Source organism: Cyprinus carpio, chromosome B21, assembly GCF_018340385.1.
Source record: "Cyprinus carpio isolate SPL01 chromosome B21, ASM1834038v1, whole genome shotgun sequence".
Classification (NCBI taxonomy): domain Eukaryota; kingdom Metazoa; phylum Chordata; class Actinopteri; order Cypriniformes; family Cyprinidae; genus Cyprinus; species Cyprinus carpio.
This window is the reverse complement of record NC_056617.1, coordinates 19,780,971-19,802,343: the sequence shown is the minus strand read 5'-3', so window position 1 is coordinate 19,802,343 and position 21,373 is coordinate 19,780,971. Positions and strand designations below refer to the sequence as shown.

Here is a 21,373-nt window from a genome sequence, read left to right as displayed (position 1 = left end):
CTGATTATGTTCACCTGTGTCTTGTTTAGTTGCTTGTTTTCTCTTGTGTGTATATACTGTATACTGTATAGCCATATGTTTCAGTTAATATTTGTTCATTAATTGTTAATTTGTTTAGCTGTTATGTTTGTGGTTCCCTTTGGGTTGTCTCTTTGTTCTTGAATGATCTTCTTGTCTAAAATACTCACATCAGTCCTGGGACTGACAGAGAATACTGGACAGTATTCACTCCTTTAATTGTAAATCTCCCAGAATTACCTTTGTTTGGAATATGTCCAATTGTTCAGTTACTGCAGATATCCTGAATGAGTATAGAAGCCCGTTTCTGCCATTGAATATATATACAACGGTAATTGTCACTTTCTTTCTCAAAACTGTAATCTTTCTTCTCACAATTTGGCTTGCAATTGAAAGTTATAAAGTCATTGCGTGGTATGAATTCAAAAAATCAGAATTGTGAGATATAAGTTGTAAGAAAGTATTTTTGTTCTCTCAGAACTGGACTTTATAACTCACATTTGCAAGTTCATATCTCAAAATTCTGAGAAAAGTCAGAATTGTGAGTTTATATCCCTCAATTCTGACTTTTTTTTTTCTTGCAATTGCGAGTTCATATCTCACAATTATGACTTTAGAACTTCATATCACACAATTCTGAGAAAAAAGTATGAATTGTGAGATGAAAAGTTGCAATCACCTTTTAATTTTTATTCAGTGGCAGAAACAGGCCCCAATACTAATCATTATAGAATGTAAGCATTAATAAACATCCAAAATAAATATGCTACAAAAAATTGCATTGCAATTTGTAATATCACTCTGACATACAGTATATGTAAGAACATCAGCTTCACAGCTTTCAGTTTCTAATGTTAATAACATTTGTGTATAAAAAATATGCTAATACATTATAAAATAAAAATGCATATCCTGAAAGAAACACTATATACTTTTATATTCATAAAATGTGTTAGACGATATCTCTTACCATGTTGATGGCGTTTACTGGACCAATACTGTTGACAAACATGTCTGTGTGGATCACGGTTGGCTTGACTGTAGAAAGCAGAGGAGAGAAACAAGAATGTAAAATTAGTTTGGTTAGTTCAAAGTAAATTTAACAAGGTTTATTAAGGTAATAACAATGGAGTAAGTTTATTTATTTATTTTTTAACAAAAAACAATCAGAGCACATGAAAAAAGCCAGATGAACATATTATCTGACACTCTTGTTAAAGTAAATGACAACGTACTGCCATTATTTACTGACTTCAAAGGATATTCATTAAATCTCTGTTTGTGTTCTACAGAAGAAAGTAAGTTATAAGACAACATAAAATTATGACAGACTTAGATTTAATGAGATTTTTTTGGTGATCTATGCATGTTTCAATAACATTACACAAACAGAAAGTTCCTAGAAAACATTTGTCGACACTAAATCTGTGGCTGTATAATTTAAAACAAACTTCTCTTGTGGAAATGTTTTGCTTGATATTTCAATGACGTGCCATTAATCGATCTATGATTTAATTGTTTGTGGTCATTTCACAGCCAAATCTGATGTGCGATTAATTTGTGATTAATTAGATTATTCGGCACATTGTGTAATTAATTACATTTAGAGTAATTAATTACATTAATTTGATTTTCAATCGCTTGACAGCCCTAGAATACACTTTAGAATTAAGGAATGCACAGCATTTTTTTCTTAACGCTATTCAATTTTTATCTCCATTAATCGAATAACAATTATCAAATGTTCACTTTTTAATATTTTGGACACTGCATTCAAAATCCATTTCACTCAAAAACCCGTGGGGTCACGAGCGCCTGTGTTAAATGATGTAGTGCACTGGAGATCAGGAGTTTGTGTAATCACATCTCATCTAGGGTTTCTGTAACAGTATATCTTTGCCTGTCCATTATTCTGAGTGCAATGCATGCTGAGTTTAGTACATAAAGTAATTACATTCTTTTCATGCTGAAAATGTAAACCGCAGAAGGCTGTGCACTCAGATCTCATCTCATGTGGTCCAGGAACGATAACTTTATTACTTTTTTCTGTTTCTCCAATGTGTGTTTTTGGCCCAAAGATGCAGGCATCTTTTACTCTTTTACCATGCAAACTACATAGATAAAGTTTGCTGATGGTTTGATGTTTTTGGCTTATAAAACTTTGTCTAAAAGTTTTAATTTTGAAGGTTTTATGGTCAGACAGACAGAGAGTAAGTTAGATGAAGACCGGAAAATCAATAAACACTATGAACACCACATTAAACCACTTTAGAGCCCATTAAACTTCAACTGACCCCTCGGAAACCACATCAAACCAGTTCAGACCCAAATAAACCTCTTCAAACCCATTAGACATTATAAGAGCACTAAGAAATCTCAAAAGACCACATCTAGGCATTACTTTCATGTTTCTATAGTTAACATGTAGCTAGCATTGATAACATATTTCAGGATGTTTGGTGCTTGGCCCTAATATAACTGCTTGCAACTCTTGTTTTATTAGGGGCCAAGCACTGAAAGGACTGTAACCACTGATATAATTATTATTCCTCCCCAAATGTTGTCTATGGCAGCCCTATGAACCGTAGGAAGGAGAATAATGAAATTTGGCACACTTAAAGGGATGGCCCTCAATAGTAATTTGATTAATTCTGGTGTCTCTAGGGCCAACTCTATTGTGCCACCACAAGTTTAAATATTCTTAACTTTGGAACCCTTTGTCCTAGAAACAAACTAAGATCTTAATTTATCTCATGCTGATCAAAGTCAATATGTTACACTAAGGCCCCATCCATTGCAGTAGTTGCCATTTTGAAATGCATCATATTCCATTTTTTCACTACCCCTCCTTCAAATTTTGTCAGATGATTAACATGTGGCTCAGATTACTGGACCAAGCTGCACAGAAATGACTGGACAGCTTAGCATGGCTTTTATTATAATATTAATTTTAATTATGATATTGATAATAATAATAATAATAATAATAATAATAATAATAATAATAATAATAATGTTCTATTTATATAGCACCTTTCAAAACCAAAGGACGTGTTACATAAAGTTAATAGATAACATGAACACAAATACATATAAACAGTCACATGATCAAACAAATAAAGCAGACAGAGATTATCTTATGTTCTAGATAAGTAATACAAGCAAGCATGGCATTGAAAAATGAAGCAGACAGTCAATTTTGAGATAAGTTTTAAAGGTCTGGAGTGAAGAGACAACAGCACAAAGGTTTTGAGAAAGTTTGTTCCAGAGCTTAGGAGCTAAAATGCTGAATTCCCTGCCACACACACTAGAAAGTCTGAACTTGGGTCCTGCAAGCAAATTTCCAGAACTCGATCTTAGAGTATGCGTAGGGACATATTGTAAGGGTGAATTAATTCAGAGAGGTACAAAGGTACAGAACCATGACAAGCTTTGGAAACTAGGATGAGTATCTTAAACTGAATATGATAGATAATGGGGAGCCGATGTAATTGCTGTAAGACAGGAGTGATGTGGGCTGATATTTTGGTAAATGTATGGTCACAAGCAGCTGCTTTTTGAATTAGCTGTAAGCGATTAAGGGGTTTGTTAGGTAGGCCATATAAAAAGGAGTTACAATAGTCCAGGCGCGAAGTTATAAAAGCATGAATAACAGTTTCAGCATATTTGAAATTTAGTGAATGTCATAAACGGACAATATTGCGAAGTTGGTAAAACCAGGACTTGACAAGCTGGATGATACGGTGTTCAAAGCATAGTGCAGAATCAAATAGTACACCAAGATTACGTACTGAAGGATGTACTATAACTCTGTCGATATTTATAGAAAAGTCAAGATTAGAGGAGACCAAAGATTTAAGGCCAACTAACAGAATCTCATTTTTTTCAGTATTCAATTTTAAGAAATTCTGACCCATCCATACCTTAAGATCATGTAGGCAAGATGTTAAAGGACTAGGAGGAAAAACAGAGTTGGGGTGTGCAGAAAAATTTATTTGCGTATCTTCAACGTAACTGTGGAAATTTAGACCATGGCACTTGACCCAGAAAAAGCATGTAGATAAAAAACAGAAGTGGACCAAGAACAGATCCTTGAGGCACTCCACGAGAAGAAGTGACAGAACAAGACTTGTGTATCAATGCTAATATACTGTTGCCTGTCTGAGAGATGAGCTTAGCCACTGCAGGACAGACAAACGAGACAGGAGTATAGAATGGCAAACAGAATCAAAAGCTGCGCCCAGGTCCAAGAGGACTCGAAGACTGACAACACCAGTATAAGAGGCAAGAAGAAGGTTGTTCAATACTTGTCCTTTTGAGACTGTAGTTGTGTGGCGACCACTTTTTCTAAGAACTTAGACAAAAAGGGAAGGTTGGAGATTGGTCTAAAATTAAAAATAAAAAGTGATAGGTATAATGAGGCAGGGCCAAACATTTTTGAGCAGATGTGTTGGTATTGGGTCTAACTGACAGGAAGAGGAGTTAGAGTTCATAATCAGCTGTTCAACCACGAATGTGTAAAGTTAGAGAGTGCATAGGGTATCTGAGAGGCATAGGCCTGAAGGAGCAGAGGAAGAAAAAAATTGATAGATATTGTAAATTTTGTGTATAAAAAATCTGAAAGTTTTCACAGAGGTCAGAAAGATCCATTATGAAATGGAGATGGTGGTTTGATAAGTTTGTTGAGCTCAGAAAATAGGGTTCTGGGTTTATACCTTGCTTTGTTAATTGACTGACGGTTCTTAAAAGTTTAATTTGTTGTTATGCTTTCAGATGATATCACAACTGAACATCTTCATAAAAAGATAAGAGAAGCAGATTTGTTTTTTGGAAAGTGATTTCGAAAATTAAAATAGTATACCCAACACAACTCAAACAGAAGTAAAACCCCAGCTGAAAGAGTAAATCAGAAAGATGCAGTATTCCCACATAATACGTTGTATGCCTGGACAGTCAAACGGACACTAGCAAACACTGAATCACAGTTTGTAATTGAGAGGGAGTTTGGTGTGTTATTAAATCAAAATGTAAAGAGGTTCGGTATTCTTGGAGATTAAACATGCATTTGAGTCAGTTATTAAACAAAATGACACACTTGCTGAACTACCTTCAGTAGCTCAGATCTGAATATAAAAAAAGTAACAGAACCTACCTCCGATGTCTGGCCGCAGCTTGTTATCGTAGCCATCTAGTAAGCTGTTCAAAATATGTGTGACATCGCTCTCGTACACTTTGGGGGTCAGAACCCACGTTTTGTTTGTCACTTCATCATCATCACTTTCCAGCTGGACAGAGCTAAAGGGGAAACAAAAACAAAACAACTTAAAAAAGGTGAATCAAAGTTGATAATCTGTCACTCTTTTAACTGTCCTACTTTCAACATTTACGTAAATGCACTTTTATTTCTGTGGTCTCTAGAATGTAAGCTCATGTTGACATTGGATTGACATCATAGCAAATGTTCATCTGAGCTGGTTCTGCTCTTGTTAACAAACTGACAAACGAGTATACTGTAAATCTTTTTTTCCATCTGAAAGCAGACACATTTTGCTGAAATGTCTTCCAAAGAGCCACTAACGAATGTTTATCTAAATGACACAGTTTGTGAGGAAGAGGCTTCGATGTCCACTCAGATGAAGAAGAAAATAGTTTTCTTTACTTGAAATACTGGAGTGCAATCATGCAGTTTCTCCTTGTTAAACTTAAAATGCTCAATTTAACATATAAACCAAAATTAAAACCCTTTGCCATGACTGACAGATTTTTTTTCAACTGTTATATGGTAGGAGGCGCTATTACACATCTTCTGAAAGAGTACTATATCTCTGGATCAAAACACATGAAGAAGAAGCAGAAACGAGTGATCGTGTATGTAAGCAGACGCTGTATAGTATCTTAACCATCAAACATTAAACCGCAAATAAATCAAATCTGCCTTATGTTACTAAATGAAATGTTGACGCAGGAAGTATAACACCGCTGTAAAGCTTTGGATGTGTTGATAAAGTGATCAACCCCATCTACATTTTGATCTCCGTTCTGAATCTGATCCGGACAAAAACGTGATTTTTCCAGCTTTTTGTTCAAAATTTAGCTTTTTGATTAAACTTGCCCACATTCAAGTGTTAAAAAAGAACGCATGAAGCTAGAATGGTTTGTTTTGTTTAAAAGCAGAGGCTTTTAAACAAAACATGTTCAGATATTCATGAACATTTTGAACATTTTGTGAAAATTGCTGGCACCTAATAAACTACAGTCATTATTTCAAGAACACTTGACTACTCTCTGAATCTTTTGCACAGAGCACATGGAAATGTTAACAATGTTCATCAAAACAGAGAAATCAATTACATACAAACACAAGGTATCTAAAATAGCAATTATAAATGACAAAAAAAAAAAAAATGAAAAGCAATGCTTCTCCTGGGCTTTACACAACAGATGGAAGCAGATTCAGGATGCACCTGTTCTTAACTCCACTGAACTGAAAATGGCTGCTGTGATCTCCATAATTGGACATGTGACCATGAAACTCAACAAAGTTCTTTAAAAGACCATTTAACTAGAACCATAAAAAAGTGTGCCATCTAGAGGAGGACAAAGATAACGTTCAGTCTTTGCAGAGAGTGGGTGTGATGGTGGAGGCTGGAGACAGACAGACGTACAATAATAATGTTGCATTAGAGGTGGAAATGTGCTCTCGCTCCGTCTTTCTTGCTGGAAGCACTCCCAGAATCAGATTGTGAGGGGAAGGTGCGACAAACGCAAGCCTCTGTTTTGCATTTACAGCATTATCTCATGTGTTCTATGAGAATAGGCTATAATCATTTTAATCACATGCTAATGTGTTTCATAAACTACCTGATTGGGTTAAGAGTAGAGTTTATGTTTGAATAGCAGTGCATGGCTGCTATATATTTGACATCTTGAATGTCTGTCTGTCTATCTATCTATCCATCTATCCATCTATCTATCTATCTATCTATCTATCTATCTATCTATCTATCTATCTATCTATCTATCTATCTATCTATCTATCTATCTATCTATCTATCTATCTATCTATCTATCTATCTATCTATCTATCTATCTAACTGATTAAATTATTAACGTATACCAGAGGCAGAGTGATGCAATCACTCTCAAATGAATGCTGAGGTCCTTTGCAAAGCAATCAGACAACAATAGATGGTGTGAGGCAGTAACCATGGAGTCAGTAGAAGACAGAAAAGCACATCCTTGAGAGAAACATGACTGAGAGCTGTGCTGCTCTGGCGACTTCAGAAACATTTCAGAAAGGGGAGACTATAACACTTTCAAGGCATTTCACTGTACATTAATATGGGGACCCTAGCGCAAAATAAATATACTAAAATGTATTTGAATGTATACATTTATTTCATGCTAAGTATACAAATACATTTTCATATTTATGTACTGAATAAAAATACCCAGCGATTTATACTTGAACTGGTATACTTCAAGTCTGCTAAAATGAAACAAATAATTTTGTGCTTAATGCACTTGAATTGTGTGGAAGTAGTGCTAAAGTCCAACTAAAGATATACTGAAGTATATTTGATTGTGCTATAGTGGAACTATTGCAAGTATACTTCAGGTACACATTAAATATCTTGCATTTAAAGGCTGATATAATTCAAAGATCATACAATCTTCATCAGCAGTGACATTAAAACACATTTTTAGGCTTAATATTAAGAAATGTGCATTGTGCAAAAGTAGTACTCCAAATAAAGTTTAATTATATTTTTTATATCAGGAAATCTTGAGCAATATGTGTCCCTGCAGCACAAAAGCAGTCTTAAGTCTCTGGGGTATATTTTTAGCAATAGGCAAAAATACATTGTATGGGGGCAAAATTATTGATTTTTCTTTTATGCCAAAAATCATTAGGATATTAAGATAATTTTCAATGAAGATATTTTGCAAATTTCCTACCATAAATATATCAAAACTTAATTTTTGATTAATAATATGCATTGCTAAGAACTTCATTTGAACAACTTTAAAGATGATTTTCTCAATATTTAGATTTTTTTGCTCCCTCAGATTCCAGATTTTCAAATAGTTGTATCTCAGACAAATATTGTCCTCCTAACAAACCACACATCAATGGAAAGATTATTTATTTATATTATATATTTATATATTATTTCAGCTTTTACATGATGTATAAATCTCAATTAAAAAAAAAAAATTGTACCCTTATGACTGGTTTTGTGGTCCAGGGTCACATATGTCAGTCAATATGCTAATAGATTTGACCTATACTTAGTATGAAATAAATGTATTTTCAACTTTTTTTTTCTAGGAGAGGAGGCACCTCATCATGACAGTCTTTTCAACAACAAAAACCTTCCTGCTGAACTCTGTGCATATTCATTTTAAGCAGTTAACAAAAATGAAGACTTTTAGCATCCCAGAACAATTTGAACAATAAAACGAACATCAATTAGACCTGTCACAATGATTACATAATTGTCTCATCAAGATGTTAGAAGAATTAGAAGAAGCGCTTTGGTGGATGGATGGACACTGAATTCCAAATAAATGATTTTGTAAGTGACTACTAGAAATGCTTTGAGATTTCAGACCATGTTGAGTTATTCTGAACACAAAGCACTACAGGTTTATATATATACTGTCAACATTTTGATCTACCATACAAAGATAATGCAACAACATTTTATCCTTAAAACAAAATGATATAAAATATAACATATACAATAATGTGTACGTATATAATTGCATTATTATTATACTGTATAGAAAATAATGTAATATATACTCAAATACAGAAAGTCTTCTTTCATGTAAAATGAAAGCTTGTGGGTTTAACTGGACTGCCTTAAAAAGAAATTGCAAGATAACTGCTGCCTTTCAATTAATCACTGATCACAACAATTATCATATAATAACAATTAATTACATGCAATAATACTGATAACAGCATATTAGTGAGAGGCCTAATATCAATGAAATTAATATATTTCACACGTTTTTTCAGCAGTTTAATTGTTGCGTCTGTAATGTGAAACAGAGCTGGAGTGCACTGGAGCTCCTCTTCTACTGAGAACACTAGAAATTGAGAGATTATAATACAATATACTATATTACACATACTGTATTACCAGTACATTTTCAGATGCCTGCTCCAGTAATTGTCATATTAAAAATAAAAGAAAAAAATATAGCCTCAAACGGTGGTTTTCAAAGAGCAAGGACAAACGATTCAGTAATACGATGGCCATGCAAAAAAAAAAAAAAAAAAAAAAAAAAACACATTATAGAAGTATTATAGTATGCATTATAGCAGAAGATACAAATAATACTGAATTTGTTTCAGTTGCACAGCTATCCATCTTCTTTTTCTCCCCATTAGAACAGCTGTGGCCATTTGTAAATTGAATGTGTCTTGCTTCCGGTGTCATCCGCTTCCAGCTATTTGCTGTGCAATATTGTACACCAGTGTTTCATACCATTTTATTTTAATGTATTGTCTTAATTATAAACACACTGGTTTGAAGCATAACTGTTTTACCATTTACTGCACTTTTTTTATTCTTCTCGTTATTACTCTACAGCGGCTAATAAATCGGAAGACTGACATTCACAGAAAACAGCTTACTTCTGCGTTAAAAAATATGTTTTTAATATCATAAGGAATATAACAATATATAACAATAATTTAACATTTCATGATCTACAGTATATAAGCATTTTAGACATCACAGATCTCTCTCTCTCGCTCTCTCTGTATATATAAATAAACTACATGTCAGTATATACTGAACTATTTATGGAGATTTTAACCTGAGACCTAAGAGGATTTCCTATCATGTGCTTTCCTCTGGACAGCATTAGTTTTACAGCTGTTCTTTTAGAAATCACTGTTAGTCCCAGGAGCATCAGGGTAATTCATGAAATGCAGCAGGGATTCTAACAATCTCACCAATCTCTGTGACTGTTTCTGATGTACAGATGCTTGCAGGGAAGAAAAAGAATAATAATAACTAGAAAAATAAGAAAAGAAAGTCAGAACAGCTATATTCACAGCTTGAACCATTAATAAACACTCTTGCCTGGATTGGAAAATAAGCTTTTTAATTAGTCTTTAAAAATTAAAAATTCCTTGCAGTGTACTTGAGATGCAGGTCTTCATCAACCCCCTAAGCACATAACCAATGACAGAACAGAAGTAAAATCATAAGATTTTTACGAGTTTAATGAGTAGACATTCCACACCAGCATTTATTCAGGATCAGTGTTGGGGAAAGACTTCTTAAAACAGTAACTAACCACGTTACTTTGCTACTTTTTATGAAAAGTAATTTGTTACTTTTTCGTTACTTTTTCTTATCTGGGCTGGGCTTGCATGTTCTTTTTTAATATAAAAATTTCTTCTTTTTTTTGCCAAATGTAAAAGCCCTTTCACACCAAATGTGAAATGAATAAGCCTCAGGCTGAAGGAAATGTAAATTCACATCTGTACAGTAGAGGATGCAGGAAAAGAAAGTTCAACAATAATAATAATAAAAAAGATTCTTATTTGTATAGTATAGAAGTACAGTAAGGTCATGTTCACACAGCGCACACATCTGCACTTACTCTGATTTCTCTCAACATGCAGACAGGAGAGCTGTCAGACAATACATGGAAAAAGTACATTAAAAAGTAATGCGTTACTTTACTAGTTACTTGGAAGAAAGTAAACTGATTACATGACTCATGCTAATTGTAATGTTCATTACCACCAGCACTGTTCAGCATGCAATGTTAAGCTCAAAATTAATTAGAGTTAACCCAACCTTTCTTAAAGACACATTAAGGTCTGCGCCGATAGTCTTGTGGGCAGCTCGTCCACATACATACAGTATTCCTGGTTTAATGTTTTTTGAAGGAAACTAATGGGACATGAGCTACCAAGTCCAATGTTGGCTACCACAATGTGCATTTTCTAATTTTCTTGCAGCCAAAGGTCCTAAAAAGACTTCATTTTCGTCATGCAAAGTATAATGGTACGATGTAATGGTATACAACAATATAGTATGAAATTGTTTCAATTTTTGCAATGAACTATGTGTGAGGAAATAACTGCGTGGCTCAAATGGCTTCTGTGTGGTGGTAAGAGCCATTGCATCAGATTTTCATTTCATCCTTATTGGGTATAATGAAATAACATGTCTGCTTACTGCAATTCAAAAATCAGCCCATGCAGCGATGCAGGAACACGCTCACCGTAACCCTTTTGTGATGGTTCTCAGTATAAGAAAAGGGGATGATATTTCCCTTGATGGGATGCTGATGCCATTTTTGTTTACTGGGGCCAGCTCCTCCACTGAATTACATTATCTGATGCATGTAGCCCGCAGAAGAAATCAGATGTCCCCATCTACACCGTCCTGAAGATAAGGCACTATTAACAATACATCAGCTGACCTGTAATGTCCTTCTGTTCCCTAATTAGATGACCTTTAAACAGTCTGGATATTCACAGATCTTAAAACTTAATCCTAACTAAATAAGATCGCTCACACTTTATTCTAAGGTCCAATTCTCACTATCACTAACAATAAACTAGAACTATTCAACAATAAACTCATAATTTGCTGCTTATTCATATTTAGCAGGGTAGTTGATAGGTTTAGGTATGGGGTAAGATTAAGGGATCTAAAATATGCAGAATAAGGCATTAATATGTGCTTTATAAGTAATTAACAGCCAATCTGCTAGTGATGTGCATGCTGGATAATAGTTTGAATTGGTTCTTAAAATTGAGTGTTACCATAAGATGAGTTTGGAGTTTAAATAGGGTCAGATTTAATTTTCAAAAAGAATTCTTTGAAAAAATTGATACATTATTGCAGCTTTTGTTGAGTGGTTCCGCTTCAGGCCTGTTTATTTTGCTCTTTTAACTATGCATTTTTATATTTTTTGGCCTGCAACTCACCAAACTGAGAACCACTGATTTATGAATCTGGACCAACATTGATTTATTTTTTATTTTGTAAGTACAGCCAATTTTTTACTACTACCCTTTTCGATTTGTTTCAAGCAAGGAAATCAAAGACATAGCACATATTTGTATTTATGGATCAGTAACACTTCAATAAACGTGCTTTTACTGTATTCTGGACACTTGGGAAGATGAGATTCACTTCTGAATATCATAACGTACGGTACATCTGCAACACACCGCATGCATTTGGGAGTCAACTTTCAAACATCTGAGCTTTGGTTCTGAACATCTTACGTGATAGGGTTGAGGTGTTACTACAGGCCTTGCTCTTAAACCAGCATGCTGAGAGATATCAAAGGCAGCAGCAACCTTTCATCACACCACTAGTCAGTGTATATTAGTCCCTGTGGTGCGACTCCAGATGAAAATGTCATGTGGTCTTTGGGTGCCACCGACACGTGTCACATTGACAGCCATCTGATGAACTTTAGATCCCCGTGAATCTGACACCTGCCTGCTATTCCTTATGGGTCAGAAAATTATACCCTCGTATCATTCAAACAGCCTAATGAACAAAGTAATTTAGGTGCAAAATACAGGTCCTTCTCAAAAAATTAGCATATTGTGAAAAAGTTCATTATTTTCCATAATGTAATGATAAAAATTAAACTTTCATATATTTTAGATTCATTGCACACCAACTGAAATATTTCAGGTCTTTTATTGTTTTAATACTGATGTTTTTGGCATACAGCTCATGAAAACCCAAAATTCCTATCTCAAAAAATTAGCATATTTCATCCGACCAATAAAAGAAAAGTGTTTTTAATACAAAACAAAGTCAACCTTCAAATAATTATGTTCAGTTATGCACTCAATACTTGGTCGGGAATCCTTTTGCAGAAATGACTGCTTCAATGCGGCGTGGCATGGAGGCAATCAGCCTGTGGCACTGCTGAGGTGTTATGGAGGCCCAGGATGCTTCGATAGCGGCCTTAAGCTCATCCAGAGTGTTGGGTCTTGCGTCTCTCAACTTTCTCTTCACAATATCCCACAGATTCTCTATGGGGTTCAGGTCAGGAGAGTTGGCAGGCCAATTGAGCACAGTAATACCATGGTCAGTAAACCATTTACCAGTGGTTTTGGCACTGTGAGCAGGTGCCAGATCATGCTGAAAAACGGAATCTTCATCTCCATAAAGCTTTTCAGCAGATGGAAGCATGAAGTGCTCCAAAATCTCCTGATAGCTAGCTGCATTGACCCTGCCCTTGATAAAACACAGTGGACCAACACCAGCAGCTGACATGGCACCCCAGACCATCACAGACTGTGGGTACTTGACACTGGACTTCAGGCATTTTGGCATTTCCTTCTCCCCAGTCTTCCTCCAGACTCTGGCACCTTGATTTCCGAATGACATGCAAAATTTGCTTTCATCCGAAAAAAAGTACTTTTGGACCACTGAGCAACAGTCCAGTGCTGCTTCTCTGTAGCCCAGGTCAGGCGCTTCTGCCGCTGTTTCTGGTTCAAAAGCACACGCCTGTGCACGGTGGCTCTGGATGTTTCTACTCCAGACTCAGTCCACTGCTTCCGCAGGTCCCCCAAGGTCTGGAATTGGTCCTTCTCCACAATCTTCCTCAGGGTCCAGTCACCTCTTCTCGTTGTGCAGCGTTTTTTGCCACACTTTTTCCTTCCCACAGACTTCCCACTGAGGTGCCTTGATACAGCACTCTGGGAACAGCCTATTCGTTCAGAAATTTCTTTCTGTGTCTTACCCTCTCGCTTGAGGGTGTCAATAATGGCCTTCTTGACAGCAGTCAGGTCGGCAGTCTTACCCATGATTGCGGTTTTGAGTAATGAACCAGGCTGGGAGTTTTTAAAAGCCTCAGGAATCTTTTGCAGGTGTTTAGAGTTAATTAGTTGATTCAGATGATTAGGTTAATAGCTCGTTTAGAGAACCTTTTCATGATATGCTAATTTTTTGAGATAGGAATTTTGGGTTTTTTCATGAGCTGTATGCCAAAATCATCAGTATTAAAACAATAAAAGACCTGAAATATTTCAGTTGGTGTGCAATGAATCTAAAATATATGAAAGTTTAATTTTTATCATTACATTATGGAAAATAATGAACTTTTTCACAATATGCTAATTATTTGAGAAGGACCTGTATAGTCTTAAGCAGATTAGAGCGATAACCCTGAGTGTCAGTATTAGCAGCTCTGTCAATGCTTTTCCTTCAGTAAGTCACTGTTAATCAATCAACGATTTCAGCACTGTTAAATACAATTTCTGCTCCTAGGTTTGCACAGCTCCTGTATTGACAGTTTGAATCCCTCAATAACTGTACACAAGGTCTAGCTGTCCTTTCCCAATCAATTATCGCTAGCCTATCTCAAATACAGGTGCCTTTCTGGACGGACGCCCTATGTGAAATTGGCTGGGATGTACTGTATGACAGAAACTTGTTATGACATCAAATCTGTGACTGATAGCCAAAATATTTATCGCATTGTCCTGACAATGGACAGCAAGTATTAAATTACAAAGTACTGGAACATAAGCAGGCTTTTACTATAATTACAATAGATGTCTTTGTCAATAATCTCTTTGAATGTAGAAAGCCCATGTGACAGATGCATCCTAAAGGTCATAAAATGCACAATGTTTTTATTTAAATTTGTATCCTTAGCATCCCCCCCCTGTCAAAATCCCCCCCCCCCCCCAAAAAAAAACAGAAGATCAGAAGATTCATTAATATGGGTGCATATCAAAATAATAGCTTCATTTCAAAATGACTATTAGTTTTAATTTTGCACACACAGCTCAGGGAACCAAACATAAAGTAAAGCCATCTCAACAAAACACAACACTTAAAACCCCCTGATATTCATTTTATTTCATTATTTCAGTACTTTAATATTATTATTTGCTTCTAGTGCTTGTGTGATGTGTCCACGCTCAGACTGTGTAGTTACAGGCCAGAATTGTTGCTGATTCTTCATCAGCAGGTGGAGAGGAGGAGTCAATCCCTGACTTAAATCTTCTTAAAACAAACGTCTTGACTGAAATGGCGTCACGTACACAGCAAAGCTTTGAACTTTAGCCCTTGGCTAAACACACTGAGAAATAGCATGCTTTTGCATCTGTCCTAAATCTGTCCTGAATTTGGTTTAATGGTTGTTTGAACCATGACACACCTCCCGACCGAACACAGTCATTATATGACTAGTATTAATTGTATAATTATTACGAATATTATAATTATTATTACGCGGACTACTCGATAGCTTCACGCGCCACTGTCTCATTTAGTGATTTTCTGGAGCTTACCAGAAACGTAAAAAATAACAAAAACCCCGGCAAGCTCCAATGTCGACAGATATTCATCAGATTTCATCTTCATACTGTCACAATCGGCGATCTGAAAGCATGCATCCATTCCTAGACTCTAAGGAGAACAGATTAGAGGAATTCATGTGAAATAGAGCAGCACCAATCACCGCAGACACTCACAGCCACATAACGTTTGCGAAGCAGCACATTAACATGATCAATTCGTCTGATATTCTTACCTCAGAGGAAGATGGGCGATGAGGAAAGCCCACAGACAGAGCTTGAGCGAGATCGCGGGGATCGTCATCGCATTCGAGCATTTAGAGGAACAATGAAAAGAAGAAGCCATGATCACCATCTTGCTCTCTTCACGCAGACGGACGCGTCCCCTTTATTTACTGCCTCTCTTCGCTGTGACACATAGCAGATCGCGTTGGCTTTCGCGAGCTCCTTCTCTACTGAAATATTACTGGCAGCTATCTGGAAAAAAAAAGAAGCAAGATCGGCTCCGGAACAACTGCTAAAAGTGTGAATGGAGATGAAGAGTGTGAAAGCGGATCTGATGCACGTCGCTGCAGCAATACAACACATGCGTGGTAGAGATGCAATCCAAACTCACATGCTTCTGTTAATACAATCTCTCCATTATATCCAGATTATATTCTAACCACCACGCAAACAACGTCTACAACAAAGCATCAACTCATGCATATTAAGGAGTCTTAATTTTTTATTTATTTTTTTTGCTGTTAATATTCGATTTTAGTCTCTATTATTATTAGTATGAAACACAACGATATTTAATAAAAGGGAATAAACAAATCCGAATTGTTGGCTGCCGAGCGACTATGTGCGTGTTTATCGCGGTATTTAAGTTTCATATTCGATCAGAATTTATATGATACTATTTTATGTAGGCTATTTTGTTAAATTATTAGAGGCATTTATTAATATTAGTATTAAAATAAGCTGTTCTTTGACGAATAGGCTGGCTCTCTGCTTTTTTTGTATTTAATTTTCTTTCTAGCTTGTTGGGGGTAAATGGATGTGGAGCTTTATATAAGAATTATTTAACATGTCCATAAATGACAAAATTAACGGTTGTGTGTGATTTGGAGTGTGTGTGTGTGTGTGTATATATATATATATATATATATATATATATATAGATAGAGAGAGAGAGAGAGAGAGAGAGAGAGAGAGAGAGAGAGAGAGACAGTTTGAGAGAGAGAGAGAGAGAGGCTGAGGAAAAAGAAGAGCATGGTAATACCACGTGATGTAGGCGACCAATCGCTGCATACAGCTTACAGATGTCACATATCTGAGGTCTAAACTGAGGTAGAGTGACAGGATTTTAGTGACAACAGCTATTTATGAGAAGAAGCTCAGTTTCAGCACCATGTACAAATCTAGTATCAAGTGGAGGGAATTGTATTCCAGCACCATGGACAGCTCCTATACTGTCTCCACTGTGAAAGCTCTGAGACTAGAGGGAAAAACAGTTGACACTATATTTAGGGTGGTACGATATCTATAAATCAATGCATGTATGTGTTTATTTATTAATTCACTACTGTTTTGCAACCCTCCTAAAAATAAAGAGATAAATAGGTCATATTATTTAATTTAAGTTAATTTATCCTGTAGCAATGGAGAAAACATTAGAATATCCATTATATAACATAATGTGTCTAATGAATTAGCTAATGTTTTTAAGTGAGGCATTGTGGTTGAATGGTCCATCCACTTCTTTTAGCCACTGGGAAGGAATAAAATAGAAAACAGATTACAATTCACGCTCCTGGCCTGTTCTACTTTCCACTGATGTCAGCTTATGCCATGAACGCTCAGTATTAGTGCTCAGTGCAAAAGTTAGCTGCGGGATGTTTCGTGCCTGTGGTCATGCTTGGTTAGCACATGAATTCATATTCCTCTAATCTGTAAGATTATCAAAAATCATTTAACTCAAATGCATGTTGGCAACTCCTGCCCAAATGTACTACACACTGTTGGTGAGACCATTGCTTGCATATTAAAATGTTGAACTTTTCCATGTTTTCATATAATCATGTGCCTTGCTTCTTAGTTTCATAGGAGAGGTAAAAGGGAAAGTTTGCACAAAACTGTTTAAATAAAATAATAATAAAAACAGATATAACATAGAGAAACTTATTAAAACATGCCAAACTATGACATACACATCCCTGTCAAGAAAGAAATGAGCATCTCTCCTGGGAAGAATTCTGCGGATAAATGATAATCATAATAAAACATAAATAAATAATGATAATGCCTTTATCCCATCCACTTGTTAAATTAGCATGCATGGCTGTTTGTTTCCAAAGGGTTGCAGAACAAAATAACATATTTGTCATGAGGTGTAAAGAGTCCATGAAAACCTACTTGAATAAAAGTACAGATGCCTTACAGGGAAAATTACTCCAATACATGTTACAAGTCACCAATTCCAAAACAACGTGAGTAAAAGTCTTAGAGTGTCTCATTTACAATACTTACTTATAATAAAAATAGCCTCAAAGATGCGCTAGTCAAAGAGACATGCCAGTGAAAAACTGTAACGTTGTGGAGAAGCTGAAGAAACAGGCAAAGGCAAGGAGCTATGCGCAGGGATTTAATAGAAAAAAACTAGAACCACAGGGAACAAAGAACAGAATGATGGACTAACAGACAACCATTACATTCAACAACTCACAGAAAATTAAAGAGACACTAGGGCTATATATACACAGGAGGCTAACAAGTTGAAAAACATAAGATACAAACTGACTACAAACACCACGGGAGACAGGAAGTGACATAAAAGTCCAAGACAAGGCACAGAGAGCATGTATCAAAAACAAGAAACAGTTGATTTGTTTGGAGATCGATTTGATTTATATTCTTAGAATATATTATTTTTGAACACCTCAACATTGCAAAAAAAAATAAAAATAAAATAAAAAAATAAACAATTAAACAATGGAGTCAATGCCTTCTTGCACTGGATGAGCTGGTTTCAGCTGCAGTCATGTCCTTGCCTCATGTATAAAACACCTTTGATTCACAACTATTTGCTAAGGTGCTGACATGCACGTAAAGTAGCCTTGGCTGAGTAAGTGCAAAACTCATAAGATGTAGGACTTTCAGTGCCCTGTAGTTGGCAGTATCACGTCTTTTGTAGCAGAAATAAACTGCTGCAGAAAAAGTTAGGTCCATGCAAAATGTAATGTGTAACAGCAAAACTCATTTCAAATGTAGTGGAGTAAAGAGTACAGATACTCATTCAAAAATATAGTGAAGTAGAGAGTAAAAGTTGTTAATATCTTTGATACTCAGTAAAACTACAAAGTATCCAGAAATATTTTCAAGTTACTCCAATACTTTGCATTTCTGTATTTATAGCTATTTACATTTGGAATTATACCTTTTTTTTTCAAAATTAATATAATTCTGATGCAATATAAATGAAATCTGAATTGCTATCAGGATAAGAACGGTTTTCCTCAACAAAGATGCAAATTCATGCAATGCTACTCAGCTCCACAGCCTGGACATAGTTATTTTACAGCTTCTGCAACTCTTGCATTGCTGGCCTACATTTATTCGTCCCCTTGAATGCATCAACAGTGCAGCTGCTGAAACATTGCCTTTATTTGTACAGTAACTGCAAATGATTCTGCAGCGTTCTTATTAACATTGTTTATTTCAAATCAGTTTCAACTTAAACGATGGTTCAAATTAACATTTAATGCAACTACATATACAAGTATCACTCAATTCATATGCAAACTGTCATGCTGTAAAAATCCACAGAATTTGCACAGTGCTATAGTCCCAAACACTGCTGTTTTGAAAATAAAAAGATACGCTCCTCAGCTTATTCAGCGAAAAACACCTTTATTTCCAAGTATTCATAGCCTAATTTTTGTGTAATTAACACAAGTACATTTTCTAAATCAATTCACAGCCCTAATTTATTGATTTTATGGGTAAAATTATTAATAAAAAAATATATATAAATGACAATGAAAATATTTGTTATTTGTTGCCCCATTGAAGACACACTGAGAGATAGATCAATGAGATGGATGGATATGCTGTCATATGGCTCAAGATATTTCTAATGAATAATACAACAATGTGTGGTAAAAAGAGATACTTACTCAGTTCACACACACCTCCCAGTCTTTCAAATGTGCTTTCTGAAAAGGAGTAAAAAAAAAAAAAAATAGAGATTATCTTAGACACTAACTGCTTACTGGTGCAACCAGTTTATATTCTTTCAAGTGATCAGTATACTTGACCTCTCGGGGCTTAAGCATTATGTAAAATTGTTCATTGTAAACGATTAAGAGTTCAAATGTTTTAAACCCGTTAAAATCTGAAAGTGGCCAAGAGTTTAACAGAATATATTGTTATTCTTCTGCAAGTAGTCGGAGAGTGAGGACTGTATGCTTTGGCCAGAGGGTGGTGCTTGAGGAAAAGTCATAAGTCTTCAAAGAAATGAGAAGGTTCATCTACTGAGGAGCATGAAGCTGCTCACTGCTTTCACTTCGAGTAAAGTTCTACATGGACAACTGACAAAGTCACACTTAAGACTCCTCAAGGAAACTTGTTAGGAGATGTTGCAATAATTCCTATATGTTCATGTGTATAGTTTTTACAATTAGGGACCTAACGGCACCCTAAACCCTCACAGTCTTCCTCTGAGTCCATGCTAATGAGATATAATGCCGCTTTGACTGTTGGGTAGAAGTCGGGCTCAGCAGAAGTGTGCATTGAGGGTGGATTTTTGAAGCATGTGACTTGGTTGTCTTCTGCTGGTGCATCTCACTGGGTTGGAACTACTGAACAAATACACCATGCTTCAGCAAATCGGTCATCACATTCGCAAGTTTTTTTCTGTAAATCTTGAAAAAAAATCATGCAAATTTTGATGTATGGATTAATGAAACGATGTGCTTATCTGTTGCACCTAATTAATAAAAATGACTTTTATTTTCGACTTAATTTCTTGCAACTGGGCACTGGAATTTTCAGATGCTAACTAATGGAAATGATATACAAACAAATAAATCCTTGTAGCTGAACATTAGAGTTCGTACTTGTGCTATGCTCCTCTCCAAACTTGTGAAGAGTAGAGCATCTCTAAAACTCAGCTCCTAAATCATTCATATCATCATCTCTGCAGGGAAACATGTTAAATATTTATGAAAGATTATCTGAAAGAGAGAGAACGAAATTATAAAGCTTTAATATCATGGGGATGGGTATAAGATGATTCATACTCGAACACTTGGGCACAAGTTTCTTTGAACTTTGGTTGAATCCAATGTAAGATCATGTTAAAAAATAAGCCACTAATTATTTGAGACTCAAGTAAATGAAATGTAATAAATACAATACATTCAGGAAGCATTCAGATCCCTGCGTTTCTTATTTAACTATATTGTAGCCTTTTATAAAATGCTTTAAATTATTTTTTCACATCAAACAATACATACTCTATAATGACTTGAACCAAACTGGACCTCTCCGGACAGACTGAAAAATGTCCACCAACTCCTCAGAGAAGAAAAGCAGAAAATCCAAGAATACTGAAGTGCAAAGCTTGTCACTTTAACATCTACTTAAAAGTCATGTGGAAATTGCTACCAAAATATGAGAAACAAAGGTATGCTTTAAATGATCGCAGATCCTAATTAATGTCATCTTTATTCAAATAACGAACATGAAACAATATATATTAGATAATAAATTAATGTATAAGTAATTTTCTACTCTATAATTCTTCATATATTCAAATATATTAAGTAAACAAATATGTAATAATAAAATAGAAGTAACATCGTCAGTCCAGAGCTTGACTGAAAAGTTTCAGCCATGGCAGAATCTAAGTTACAAAATTAAATAAGCATCACACATATATGCATGATTTTTTTTTTTTTTTTTTCAGACAACCTTTTGGGAGAGTGGTGCTTCTCTCACTCTGAACGGATGTCTCTAAAGATGAGTGCTTTCTCATGTCCTCGACATTCT

General features: G+C 35.4%; 1 protein-coding gene across 4 annotated transcripts in view; it reads right to left on the bottom strand.

Annotated features, from left to right (window-relative positions):
- LOC109046927 (gamma-aminobutyric acid receptor subunit gamma-2-like) overlaps positions 1-15,927 on the bottom strand; it is a 64,827-nt gene extending 48,900 nt beyond the window's left edge. For 3 of the 4 annotated variants that reach the window (XM_042747926.1, XM_042747927.1, XM_042747928.1), the window contains exons 1-3: positions 15,574-15,927; positions 5,171-5,313; positions 989-1,056 (exon numbers count right to left, since the gene is read on the bottom strand). In XM_042747926.1, coding sequence (XP_042603860.1) covers positions 989-1,056; positions 5,171-5,313; positions 15,574-15,692 — 330 coding nt within the window. In that variant the 5' untranslated portion in view covers positions 15,693-15,927. The remainder of the gene's footprint in view (positions 1-988; positions 1,057-5,170; positions 5,314-15,573) is intronic. The other variant, XM_042747929.1, reaches the window with a different exon arrangement.
- Positions 15,928-21,373: the final 5,446 nt, after the last annotated feature.